Source organism: Abramis brama (genome assembly GCF_963993115.1).
Source record: "Abramis brama genome assembly, chromosome: 16".
Lineage (NCBI taxonomy): Eukaryota > Metazoa > Chordata > Actinopteri > Cypriniformes > Leuciscidae > Abramis > Abramis brama.
The window spans coordinates 14654207-14668119 of record NC_139978.1 but is presented as its reverse complement, the minus strand read 5'-3'; the positions used below and the strand labels follow the sequence as shown (position 1 = coordinate 14668119).

Sequence of the window (13913 nt, the reverse complement as noted above, 5' to 3'; positions counted from 1 at the left end):
TTAGCAAAAAACAACAACAACAACAACAAAAAACAGCAACACATGGATATGAGTAGAGCTTTTCACTTTGACAGTACGCCTACTGCCATCCTCAACATGTTTGCCATTAAAGGGGTCATTGAATGCCCATTTTCCACAAGTTGGTATGATTCTTTAGGGTCTTGATGTAAAGTTTTTAACACACTTTGGTTAAAATTCCTCAATGATTGTGTAAAACAACACGCTTTTTACCTCCTCAAAAACAGCTCTATTCACAACGACCCATTTCAGTGCATGTCTCTTTAAATGATAATGAGCAACTGCTCACCCCACCCCTCTCTTCCATGGGGGGTGTCCACACAAGACAAGTAAAGTGCTGCCTTGGTGGACAGAATACAACTGGCTGAGGGCAGAAATATGATAATACAGGACAGTATGTCAGTGGTCGTGGGAGGAGCATGAGCAATATGATGTCATATTGCTCAGAAAATTCAAATGGCTTGATTATTGAGAGTGTTTAGGCTTTTTGAATATTATTAAAAAAACGATAGAATGGATTATTTTATTATTTTATAATGTTTCCTGGGGTGCCCTTATAATGTTAGTATGTTTTTTAGATCAAAATTTGTTATAATTTAGAAATAAAAGGCATATTTCCTAGCCTGATTTCATCCATTGATTTGAACACTCTGTTTGAAGGGGCGTGTCTGCTGTGAGACTTCAGTGTTGTTGCCCACTGCTGTGATTGGCTGACATGCTTGCATATGAAATATCTGGCATTACATGTAGAGCTATCTGGAAAACTTTTACTATTACAGCTTTTATATGTTTTTACTATTACAGCTATCGGGATTAACGAATCATGAGAAGTTTTTTTTTAAAGTATTTAGATCTATTCCCATCACATAAAAGGTTTCAGTGATGAGCACTGAGCAGATGACAGCCTGTTGATCGCGTGAATGAAGATCTTATCACTGCAACGCGATATACTGATGCATAAACAGTGTTGAACGACTTTGAAAGAAAGATTATCTGTCTGAATTTGAACAATTACACATCAGAAATTCACATAACCCACTGGTTCTCCAGAGGCTCGGATGTAGGAGCAAAAAAATATTTTTGTGTTCATTTGTAGGCCTACAACCAAACACTGAGCAACTGCCATGCTTCGTTCGCTCGTTTGCAAGCCATGATGTCTCTCGAGGAAAAAACAATATCGCGCTGTATCTAGATAACACAATGTAAATTATCGTTAATAAAATCCCTACTTGCCGCTTGCGGGAATATAACGTTAGTTGAAATTGCCCCCTTCGTCCGTTTGAGACGCCGAGAGAAGCCTGGCTGCTTGATATTGTTGTAACAGTCCGTGGTGAAATGGGCAGAGCAACTAAACAACTTCGAATTAAACTGTAGCGGTATCCGATTATAGATAGATAGATTATAGATAGATCTGCCATTTTCCCTATGATCCTCCTCCTGCTTGTTTCTTCACCTGCAGAACTTCTGATGATTCGGCTGTGCAGTTTCGCCTGGCACTGAGCATGGGCTGGCATATGCAAATTTTTAGAGGCGTACATATTAATGATCCCATCGGTTTCGTCACAGTTGGTGTTATGTGGAGATTCGCCCGTTTTTCAGGGGTGTTTTTCAAAAACGAGATTTAAATAAGAAAGAGAAAACTATGGTGTTTGAGACTCACTGTATGTCATGTCCATGTACTGAACTCTTGTTATTTAACTATGCCAAGATAAATTCAATTTCACATTCTATGGCACCTTTAAGGGAATTACATAGTTTAAAGTCCGCGTGAACCGGAAGTTGCAAACGACTTTTCTCCAGTGTTGTGACGTATTTCCCAGTGAAAAGGAATATTGAACAGAGGGCAGGGTTTTACTCCAGCGCTCCTCCTCTCCATCTCTGCTCATAGCAGACTAACGGTTTGAGGGGAGTGGTTAAGCGTTTCCCAACCCAAGTCCTCAAACCTACGTCATCAGGGAAGGTCCTCCAATGCAGAGGGGAGGGGCATTTTCAGATTTTGATTAAAGATTACGAAGCCAAAAATTTTTTTTGTGTGGATTGACTTGCATGGATGAATTGTTCACCACAAAACGATCAATTTAGGCAAACAAAGTAAATATGATCAATTTTGATTTCATGTGGACTTTAATATGAAAAAACGGTGGAGTGTTCCTTTCAGAGGTCACAGCCGCATACGTCACTGAGGTTGTCTCAGTTCAGGAAAGTAACCATTATAAAATGTAGCCTACTGTTATTCCTTGTAAACATTAAATTATTGTAATTTCTTTCTTACTTTGGAATGCAATGGTTACTTTTCTGAAATGAAGCAGAAATGAAAAGCCACAGACAAAGGCGACCTCCGGAGGGCGCAGCATTCCAAATAAGACAGCACCGTGATTGACTGCTTGACAACACTGACAGCAATTAAGGCTATAATGTGACTGATTATCAAGGCACATGTGAAGTTGACCAGCACACTTTCTCTTATGGCAGAGCTGCTGATATAAATATGCCAGAATGAGTAACAGGTTTGCAAAATTAGCCGAAATTACTCTCTCACTCAGTAGGGGCTAGCTAGTTTGCTGCCAACCGTTGGATTGTAGTTATTCTATTAATATGGTAATCATATTTCCCATAAATTCAAGTATAAAGACTGATTTAGGATCAATTAGAAAATCCTGTTTATGTCCTGTCCACACACACACACCTGTACAGCAGCAGAAAGTCAGGTCATGTTTGTTCATGCCCTGCTGATATTACACTGTCTCTTGACCTCTCACCTTCTGGTACATGCACAATACTCACATTTACAATATCCCACAGAGCAGCTTTATGGTTCACAGGCATGTGCACACATAAGAACATAATATCTGTGAGGTCAATGTCTCAGATCAAATGTGAAACGCAGTCAGCCATGCCAGAAGTACTGTGTGGATGTAAGCACAGGTCAAACATGCTAACAATCACAATCCCTCTCTACTGTATATCCATCTATACATATATATTTATATATAAGACTTGCCATGTTGAATGGTGTATTAAGAGATATTAGATATTTTCAAGATAAGGCACATAGGCAATTCTGTTTTGAGACATCTTTCTCTCTTACAAGACAAGAGGGGTCATATTTAGGAACACTGACCTTCCAGAGTCACATGAAGCATCCATTGTTGATATACTGTGCTTACGCCTTCAGCTCTTCAGCTTTTTAATAGAGTACAACACTGTAAAAAAAACATGGAGGCGGTAGAAATATATAGGCTGTGTCAACAGTCTGACTCAGACTGAGAGGAAGAAAAAGAGCAGTGGAGTTCAAACAGCTCGCTGGCGGTCACAGTCTTAGGAAACGACTCGTCATTCTAGATATGCTTGGGTGAAGAGTGATGATGTTCTGATTTCACGCTCGTCTGATGAAATCAGACAAATGCAATTGAATGTGAAAGATCACAAGGTTTGCATACGAGCTTGGAAAATGAAAGCTGTAATAAACGGGCGACTCGTTTTCAAACGGCTCTCTCACAGACACACAAACACTATAGGTCAGATGCATTTTATTGAACAACAACAACAACAACAGAAAGAATTTTAAACAAAAGCATGAAAAAAAAAATCACAATTTCACTGCACAAATGAAAAATTTGCATTGCATGATCTTAGACTCTTTGGGGAAAACAGAATCGTTTTACATATTTAAAAAGCTTTAAAACAGTATTTATTTATGCCTATTTAAAATGAATGATGCCCTTTTCATCAAATTGATCTCAGATTCAAACGGCTCTACTGTTAATACTGTCTGTCAAAACACATTTAAGAGGATTTTGATCACTCTTGTTTTGAACTACCTAATGTAAAAGTGTAAGGATGAGATTAAAAAAATTGCATCAGTTGCAACAGTCATGTGGAGCAACTTTTGTCATTGAAGGCACGAGGAGTAACTGCTGTAAAAGTGCAACTCATATTTCATAGAACTACCTGTTTATGATAACGCATAAAAAGCACCAGCATAGAAGCATAATGGGAGTGTTGTATTTCGTAGCTTGTGGTCATAGCGAAGACAGCAGACTTAGTTTAGTTGGCAAAAACTGCAGCAAAATGTGCATAAAAATGACATCAAGCAAGACTCCCTCTACACAGCATGATGATATGTATGCATTTGAGGTATACAAGGATGTATCATAAGCCTGCATGTAAAATTAATGGTTCTAAATCCTCAATTATAAATGTGATTTTTGCTTGAGATTAGTGCAAAGTGATTTCACAACATAACCTCATTTTGTCGACAATCTGAGCTTGAGGTTTGTTGTTCATCAAAAAACGTATGCAATCTTAAAAAGTTCATGAATCATTTCAAACAAGATGTGGGTGTTTCCAAACGAAACACTATTCATTTGCATTTGCAGAGATATTCTTGCTGTAAAGGTGCATGCGTCATGATATTAGCACTCTTTGTGCAAATTCATAATTTCTCAGATAATACACTCATATTACATGAGTGATGAAGTGTCTGGCTTTACAACTTGTAATTAAAATGATTAAAAACAAGCTAATGGAAAACTAATGCCTGATAAAATATCTAAAAGTAAGAAAAGCTTGTAATGCCACAGGTTTAGTACCAAAGTTACAAATGTAATCACATTGTTAAGGACACAATTATGCATTTGATTATTTATGTAAAAAAAAAAAAGGTTCAAGTCTTTTGCAATGCAACTTTTATCAACTACTTCACACTGATGTTCAAACAATAACTATATGGGTTCCTTGTGATTCAGTGGCTACACATTTGATACTGTAGGAGTAGCCAAACACTTTCACATCAGCCGATTATTATTAACAGTATCTCAAAATACAGCCAATTTGTACTGTATGTATTAATCATTTAAAATGAATAAAGTGACCAAAGATACACCATACAGTACAAATTGTGCCTAAAAAATGTTTATCGTAAAAAAAATAATAATAATTAAGTACCACAGAGAGATTGAACAGGAACAGTCTTACCTTTTTGAGCATAAACCACAAAAAAAAAAAAAAAGGTTCAATAAATATTAAATTCAAACTGGCAATTAGTAATACAACCCATCGTAAATTTTACAATTTAAAAACCACCTTCAATTTATAAATGAATTCAGTAATATCGTTGGCAGTCAAAACAACAAAAATCCCAAATTGTGAATAAGTGTTGTTCAAACGACACACTACAACAAACAAGCATTTCATAATCCAGTTCGCTGATGGAGTGAACAATCCTCATTTTCAACCATTTCATACACAATATTTTAGTTAATTATTGCGTAAGTGTTTTGTTTTCTTTCAAATTGTCTCAAGTGTCAAAGGTGGCAACAGAATGGCCAGTTCTAGGAAACACAGGGGGATTCAAACATTTTAAATCCTACCTCATTTTCCAAATACTAAGAGGCTTAAAGTTTGTCACATGGTTGGTGGTTGAGGAATGGTGAAGGTGAGAGTTTGGCTGATGATGAAGAGGGTCATGAGTTGGCCAGAGACTGCCTGTGGTTCCCTGCTCTGGGCTTCTGCTTGTCATACTTCACAGACACAATGAGGAAGACCAGGAGTGTGACTCCCTGAATGGCGGCCAGGAGGAAGAAGTAGTAATTCAGTGTGCACCCGTTGATGTTGCCTACAGAGAGAAGAAAAGGTGAGAAAAAGGGATGCGTAAAAAACAATAACTCACTTTGATGTGAATTTCACAAGACCAAAATTTCAGTAGTCTAACAAGCACAGACACTCTTTGGAGCACAGAGATCTCTCTACCTCTGTATACCGGTTGAAACGATCAATGATTCTCATTTGATCAATAAACAATTGAGTCTCTCTCTCTCTTTTTATAAAATAACAAACAAAACAACACAAAGGCAAATCAAGGCAAGATTTTATATATATTTTTATCATGATGATAATTGCAATGTAAGGGATAATGTACATCCAGCCGGTGGTTCTCTCAAAATAACCCCCGACAGGGTGGTTATTTAAAATCGTACCTGTTTGTATCTCTTAATCCAACAGTGTACAAAACAATAGTCACAAAATGGCAGCAGCGTTTGTATGAAACAAGAGAGAGCGAGGCCACGATATTGGATGGCATAATTAAAAATAACTGTACACAAAATATTGATTCGACTGAGTTTTAATATTTTATTAGCCCAACAAACGCAAAACTTCCACAAAGAAAAAAGCGTTCCTAGCAAGCGTATAGCGCTGCTGACTTCAGTAACCCGGATGAGTCTGCGTTATCTGTTTTGAGCGGTTGTTATTTGGGAATAACATGCCGCTGGATGGTGCTATTGACCAATCAGAATCAAGTATTCCACAGAGCCGTGTAATAAAAATAAAAACCATAGTTCCTGTCAGGCGGAAATCTCCAAAAATGCTGCTTTGGTCAGACACTTTCATGTGTCATTCAAATTTTACCAAAATCAAGCTCAAATGGAGTTACAAGGTTTTTGACCAGTGAGTGTTTTGTCCGTCAGAAGAACAGCTGTGTCTGAGGCAGTTCTTCGCATGTTTTCATCAACTTACAGGTTATAAAGTTTACTGTAGCTATGTCGACGCTCAGTTTTTTTTCTGTCATTTGGGCAAAATCCCATGTTATTAAAGATGAAGTGCTTTGCACAGGCTTTTTTAAGACAGTTTTGGCTTAACTCGATGACAAATGCAAGACTAAGACACTCCGCTCGTCAAATACATAAAACATTAGCCTTATATATATATATATATATATATATATATATATATATTAGTGTTTCTTGAGTAAAGAAAATGCTGTACTTATTCAAAGAACCAGTTCTTTATTTACCTTTACATTGCAAACAAGCAGAGACGGCCCAAAATGTGTGCGGCACTTCATTCACAATAAAGGTTGGTGGAGTTATGAGGTTGTACAGAGAGTCTGAGGATCCAATGGAGTTACAAGCTCTTTTTATTACTTTTCATTGGTTAGATTTTTGCAAAACCCACACACAGACATAAAGGGTAATTACTCTCTCTAAAAAGTATTGCTTTATTTATTACTAATTACATTCTAAATCCCATATCAACCTCGGCCAGTTGAACAATACAAGGATAGACATTAAACTGTTCTTTTAATTCTTTTAAATAAACAATATATAACTGCATAAATTATTCTTGAACTATCCAAAGTAATTACAGGGAGACAGTTAAAAAATATCAAAAATACAAATACAAAATCACATTAATTAATTATGTAGCAATGCATTACACCCATTACTTATCATAAAGGATATCGTAATGTATTGTTATCATTTAAAATAAAGAATATTGCATTTGTTTTCTTTAACTGATACTACTTAACATCCTTCCTTAGCTCACTTGATCAGAGGAGAGATTGCTGATCAATTATAAAGGCATGTGTACAAGTAGATGAAGAGAAACTGAACATCTGTGACAAGCTGCATTCATATGTCAATATAAAGCAAAAAGCATATGTTTGTGCTTGTTGGATCCCCGAAAGCAACAGAGCGAACAGGCAATCTGCTCCCTTCATACTACCCTACAGCGGCAAAGAGCTTTAACTGATAGCATGTCGGTCCGCACTGCTTGTACGCATCCATTGCAACCTGCAAACCCATCTGACTCTGGTTTATTCAAGCAAAACCTAAACAAGCATTCCTTCTCCATCCAATCTCTCCTTCATTTCCCCTCTCAATAAAATGCTTGAGGGCAGACAGAGGGTTTACATCAATACTTACAGGGGAACCATAAACAAAAAGCCACATCTTCACAGGATGAAGGAAGAGCCTATAATTCACCATCTTGGGAGCTTAAGCGAAGCACACTCGCTTGGGTTCGGCTGGAATTACAGACTCAGAGTCCTCGGCCCTAAACTAACTCTCCTGTTGTTTAAGCCTCTGACTGCTCGGGGCCATTATAGTCCTGGATGATGACTGTGCGTAGTATTAAATTCAACCCTCTACTTATGCTAAATTCTGTACACAAAATCGGTTCGGAAATGTTTCCTGTATTATGAATCATAAGTCTGAGCCTCTCTCTCGCTCTCTGAGCTGATGAAAAAGCTGCTTAACACTTCAGATCTGTTCAGAAGAGGTGGTCAAACCTCCGGGGTTAAGGACCATCAAAGAGAAACTCTTAATAAGTAGTTCTGCGAAGGGGCTGTCAGCTTTCAGAGCGGCCAAAGCAGGGCCCTGTAGCACTGCTGCTTAGCATTACCTATTTTACAATGACTAAAAACGTATATGCGTAAGAATTCATTACCATTTAAATAGATGTATTCACATGCACACATCTTGCTGAAATAGGGTCATTAATTAAACAAGGTATTACACTTTACAGAGGATTCTACTTTAGTTTGAAGATATCATTAGATGCAAACAAGATAAAGCATCTTTTCGTAGCAACCAACTGAAGGAAAGAGATGAAAAAGGCTAGCTGACCCTTGAGGAACATCGTGAGCAACTCCATTAGATATAATTATCCACGGCCTCGAAGAATATTACTAGCAGAAGATAAGAACTACTTGAGATGAGTCACTTCAAGATATGAAAACACTGATTCATAACAGTATGGAGATGCAATGCATTGCTATTCTAAACATGCGCGAATGAAGATCCCGAAGACAACATTTGATTAATCAAGTATAGAGGAAGGGTTGAAAGATTTCAGATGCTCTCAGACATCCCATCCCTTCAACTCAAGCTAGTTCTTGAGTAGTGTAACCATATGGTATGGTCTCTCCTGCACCCTTGCCATAGAGCAGTGCTTCTCAAACCTGTCCTGGGGACACCCCACCACTGCACATTTTGCATGTCTTCCTCATTGAACGCACTCAATTCAAGTCTTGTAATCTCTAGTAATGAGCTGATGAGTTGAATGTGTTAGATGAGGTAGACATCCAAAATGTGCAGGTTTGAGGTAGAGTGTCCTGTCAGCTGTTCAGAGATTCACTAGGGTGGTCATTTCGATCACTTTGCACTACTAAATTGGAAAACTGCAAGACACTGAGTGCATAATTTGTTGGGATGTTAGGATCCAACCAGACCCTATCCCATTCCTGTCTCAATCCCCTTCCTCTTCACTGTCTCAATCAAAAAAGTGGCAAGCCATGTTATGGCTACAACAACCTCTTGATCAATTTCTTTGCTGCTTTAATATACTCTGTAACAGCAGGTACTCCCCAATGACAGCAAGTGTTACAAGCAGGTTGACAGTTTGACTGAGAGAACAATAGAGCTCGGGATCTTACTGCCCTCAAGCAAGGAAAAACAAATGCCCCTGTCTGTGAAAAACGCTGCATTTACAATACCCACATGCCAGAGAACAGCTAAGAGCAAACCAACAATCAATACCCTCAAATGGTCCCCATTCAGACCAGAGGCTACCCCAACTCATGGAAATAAGAAGAGTAAAATACTGATTGCTATAGACCTTATTCGCAGCAGCGCCATCTTAGATTTTTAAACGGGAATGAAAGCGAGATAGACATGCATCTCTTCAGGGAGTTGTACTGTTATTTAATATGTTTTTGGATTATTCTGCTGACAAAACACAGCAAAAACATCTTTCCAAGAAATTTCAGTAGACAAAAATTTCAGACAACATGAGCCGTGGAAAATTATAAAATATCTAGGTAGGAGCTTTATACAGGTTTTTTCTTTTTTTTTCTTCTTTTTTTCTACAGCAGATGCCATTGAAAACACGGTAAGTCTCCCTCACAGCCTTGCTTTCAAACCTGTCATGCTGCTACTGAATAAGGTCTATTGTGATATTTTGAGTGCACCCCCCACTCCATCCACAGTGCTGTGCGTTGGCGGGTGACACGCCTGTTCTTCCTATGCTTCTGGGAGATGACATGATTTAACAGCAGCACTTGGCAGAATGTGGAGGTGCCGGTATATATATATATATATATATATATATAAAATATATATATATATATAAAATATATATATAAAATATATATATATATATATATATATATATATATATATATATATATATATATATATATATATATATATATATATATAATAGATAGATAGATATATAGATAGATAGATAGATAGATTATATATTTAGATATTTATATATAGAGATGATTTTAGAGGCTTTTGCATCAGAGGTCTTCATATATATATATATATATATATATATATATCTATATCTATATCTATGTCTATGTGTATGTATGTATGTATGTATGTATGTATGTATGTATGTATATATATATATATCTATATCTATATCTATGTCTATGTGTATGTATGTATGTATGTATGTATGTATGTATGTATGTATATATATATATATATATATATATATATGTATATGTATATTATTATATATATATATATATTTTTTAAATTTATTATTATTATTATTTATATACAAATATATATGAAGACCTCCGATGCAAAAGCCTCTAAAAGCCACCTCTGTTAAAAATTAGATAATAATATTGAGTGAATTCTCTCCGCACATAGTATACGTTCATCAAATACTTTCACTTCAAACTCACTAAATCCCAGCCTCAGCCCATTCAGAAATGCCGGTACTTGGGTAGAAACCTATACATAGGAACCTGATAAAAATGTTAATATTAAACAAAAACTTTAGACGGACTTAAGAGGCTATATACATATACATAGTAGCGTGAAAAAAGTCTTAGTCATGTTAGAATTTTCACCCCCCAAAAATAGTTTTAAGCCAGTTATTTATATATTTTGCTGTGGTGTATCAGTAAGAAATAATAATAACACTACCTTTAATTTATAGGTGCCTTTCAAGGCACTCAAGGACTCCATACAGCATAAAAGCATGTCAGTAAAATACAAAGCTATGCAAAAACACAGACATACAGATCAAATCAATCACTTTTCACTATGTCAAATGTGTAATGTCAAAAAAAGCTATTCTAAACATACAAGTTTTAATCTGAGCTTTAAAAAAGGAAATAGAATCCAGCTGGCAAATGTGCAATGGTAAAGAATTCCATTATTTTGGCGCTGAACAGCTAAAAGGTAGACTGGGTAAACCCAGCCCGATCTACCGACGATTTGATTTCGCCCTGCAGCTCAGGTTGGAAACTTGTAAATTTTTCTATCCTGCTTCAGTTACCTGCGGGGACCAATCACAAACTGGCTTATCCACCTGGCGCGCTATTGGCGGGTTTAACACCGGCCCTACCACCGAATGAACTCAATTTGAAATTTGGAACCGTCAATAATTCTGCAAAGATTATGTCAAAGAACATGGAGTATACAATTGAAGAATATCTTAAAAATAAAGAGGAGCCAAATTATGTAGAGCTTTGTTGGTGAGCTCAACATTTTGTAATGGATACGATATCAAACAGGAAGCTAATGTAATTGGAAAAGAATTGGAGTTATTTGATCAGGAGGTACGTGAGTGGGTAACAGTCCTAACAGCTGTATCAGTTAATTATTTTATTAAATAATACATTTTTGGTGCATTAATCCCATTTTTCCATTTATTTTATTATATTGTCTGTTGACTTAGAATAATAGTTTGAGTGTGCATATCCAAAACTTGGACTGGTGGTCATGAATTTTCCATTTTCCATTTTCTATGCTGTAGCCCCAACTCAGTTGTATCATTTGCTCTCCAGCGTTAAGGTCTACATGCCCTCATTTCACGTTACATTGCACATTCAGTCTTATATGGCAGCTACACCAAGATAACAGCAGGCACCTGGAAGTCTCACTCTATGAGGGCCGGCAACTGTATTTGTCTTGCTGCGGGCCCTCTGCAGTCCATCATGTAACGGTTTTATTAACCTTTCCTTGGCATGTCATCCCGTATGACTTACATGATCCTCTTTGTGTTCATTTAACAAATATTGGTATTTATCATGTGCGCTTCAAAAGGGTACACCTGTCACATGTGAGGGCTTATCAGGGGTAATTGGTGAAGCAGAAGAATTAAAGATGGAGGAGTAAAGGGGGATGTAAGGGAATGAATCTGGCCAACATAACACTAAGAGTGTGGCACCAGGAACCAGTCTTTCAAATTAATCATCTGAGACCTTATATCCATTTTAAAAGAGTGGAAGAAGGAGGGAGATCAGAGGAGGAGTCAAAGTAAGAGAGAGACAGATGCACAATAAAGGAATAGGAAATAAAAGAAAGGAGAGCAGATATGTAAACTATGGAAATCTTACTCCGATTATGCTTAACTATCAGATGTATATAGTCATGAGAAAATATGTTTTATCAGTGAGTAAACCCAACTGCCACAAATGTTCATTCTGCACGGAAACAAATTTGATGGACCTGAAAAAACGATGACTGCTTCCAAACAGGTATTTCCAACACTCCCTTTGTTTTAGCCATAGAGTGCGACAGAAGTATTATTCCCATTCATTTTTTCCCATAGGGATTTTTAAAAAGTCTTTGTTAAGGAGTTATAACCCATGAACCAAATCAACCAGCTACAAGGTGATTCGCAACATTAAAAACTTTGATTTGAAGCAAAAAAGTATTTGAAAATCCTACTAAAAGTCAAAAGTTCAAGACTGTACTTAACTTTAATGAGGGAAAGAACTACAATTCCATGAAGAATTCGAATGACATAATTGACAATAAGAATTGAAAATGATGGAGAAATATAAAACTACTGATTTAAAAGACATTGATTATATTTTTGTAAACTACACACACACACACATGTTTCACTATATAAGTGGGGACATTGCATAGATTTCCATTGATTAATATCAGGTTAATGATATTTTCTATTGCTAACCCAATATAATATAGGGATAGGGATACCTATACATACCCATCAGAGAAACATTTGCAAAACACTAGATAAAATTATATAAAAAAGGACACTTATATAAAAAAAATAATACTAGGCCTACATTACAACAAAAATTAACAATTATTAAAAATATTTAATAAATTCATTAACATGTTTGGAAATAACATTTGTCGTATTTTACAGACAGGATAGGCTGAAGAGATGGTGATGTATAGACTATATTCATACATATAATCTTATGTAGCCCATGCCCACAAAATATATTTGTAACATTTAAAACAACTTAATATGGTGGTGTCTTGATGTTATCATGAACTGAAATATATTAATAAATAAAAACAGCCATACTTTATTCTAGTTGGAGCTAAAGTGTAAAAAAAATAAAATAATTCAAAAGCCTAAACCGGTTCACATCTAAACCTAAACCGTTGTAGCCATTTTTGCTACATAATTGTACCCTAAGGACCTATTGTGGACCTTTAAAGGTACAGTTATATATTTTGTACCCCTAGGAACAACATTGTACCTGCACAGTACCTTGTTTTCTGACAGTGCACAAGTATAACCAAACCTGTACAAAAATACACACACATACACATACATGTACGTGTGTGTGTGTGTGTGTGTGTGTGTGTGTGTGTGTGTGTGTGTGTGTGTGTGTGTGTATTCCATCATTTGCAGTAGGAGAGGGAGGGGATTAAACAATTATTTTGGCCCAATTTGTGATTCTTTAATTGAAGGAAATTTCTATTGATGTAGAAAATAATTGTGTTAAACACAGTTATTTAAAAGTCATCTGAAATAATGCAGCCTGATGGCTTCAACAAAAGCACATACAATCGATTAACAACCACATAGGAAAATAAATTACACACCTCAACCTAAATCCATACTTTTAACCATCCATTTCCACTAATTTGTCCCTCAATGCTCTGTTTCTCTCTTAGACAGAAAGCTCTTCCACTCAAAACACTATTACTTCTTATTGTCCAACAGAGATTGGCCAGCACACAGACAGACTTGCGCTGCGCTTGACCTGAGAGTTCAGAAAGTGTTTGCCGTGCTTCCTCGCTCCTGCTGAATAACACATACTGCAGAGGTAAAACAATGTGCTCAGCAAGGCAGCCACAAACTTCGAGGAG

At 36.5% G+C, this 13913-nt stretch overlaps 1 protein-coding gene across 1 annotated transcript in view; it reads right to left on the bottom strand.

The window, feature by feature from the left end:
* Positions 1 to 3531: 3531 nt before the first annotated feature.
* slc15a4 (solute carrier family 15 member 4) overlaps positions 3532 to 13913 on the bottom strand; it is a 62145-nt gene continuing 51763 nt past the window's right edge. The window contains exon 9 of the mRNA XM_084087266.1: positions 3532 to 5635. Coding sequence (XP_083943392.1) covers positions 5484 to 5635 — 152 coding nt within the window. The 3' untranslated portion in view covers positions 3532 to 5483. The remainder of the gene's footprint in view (positions 5636 to 13913) is intronic.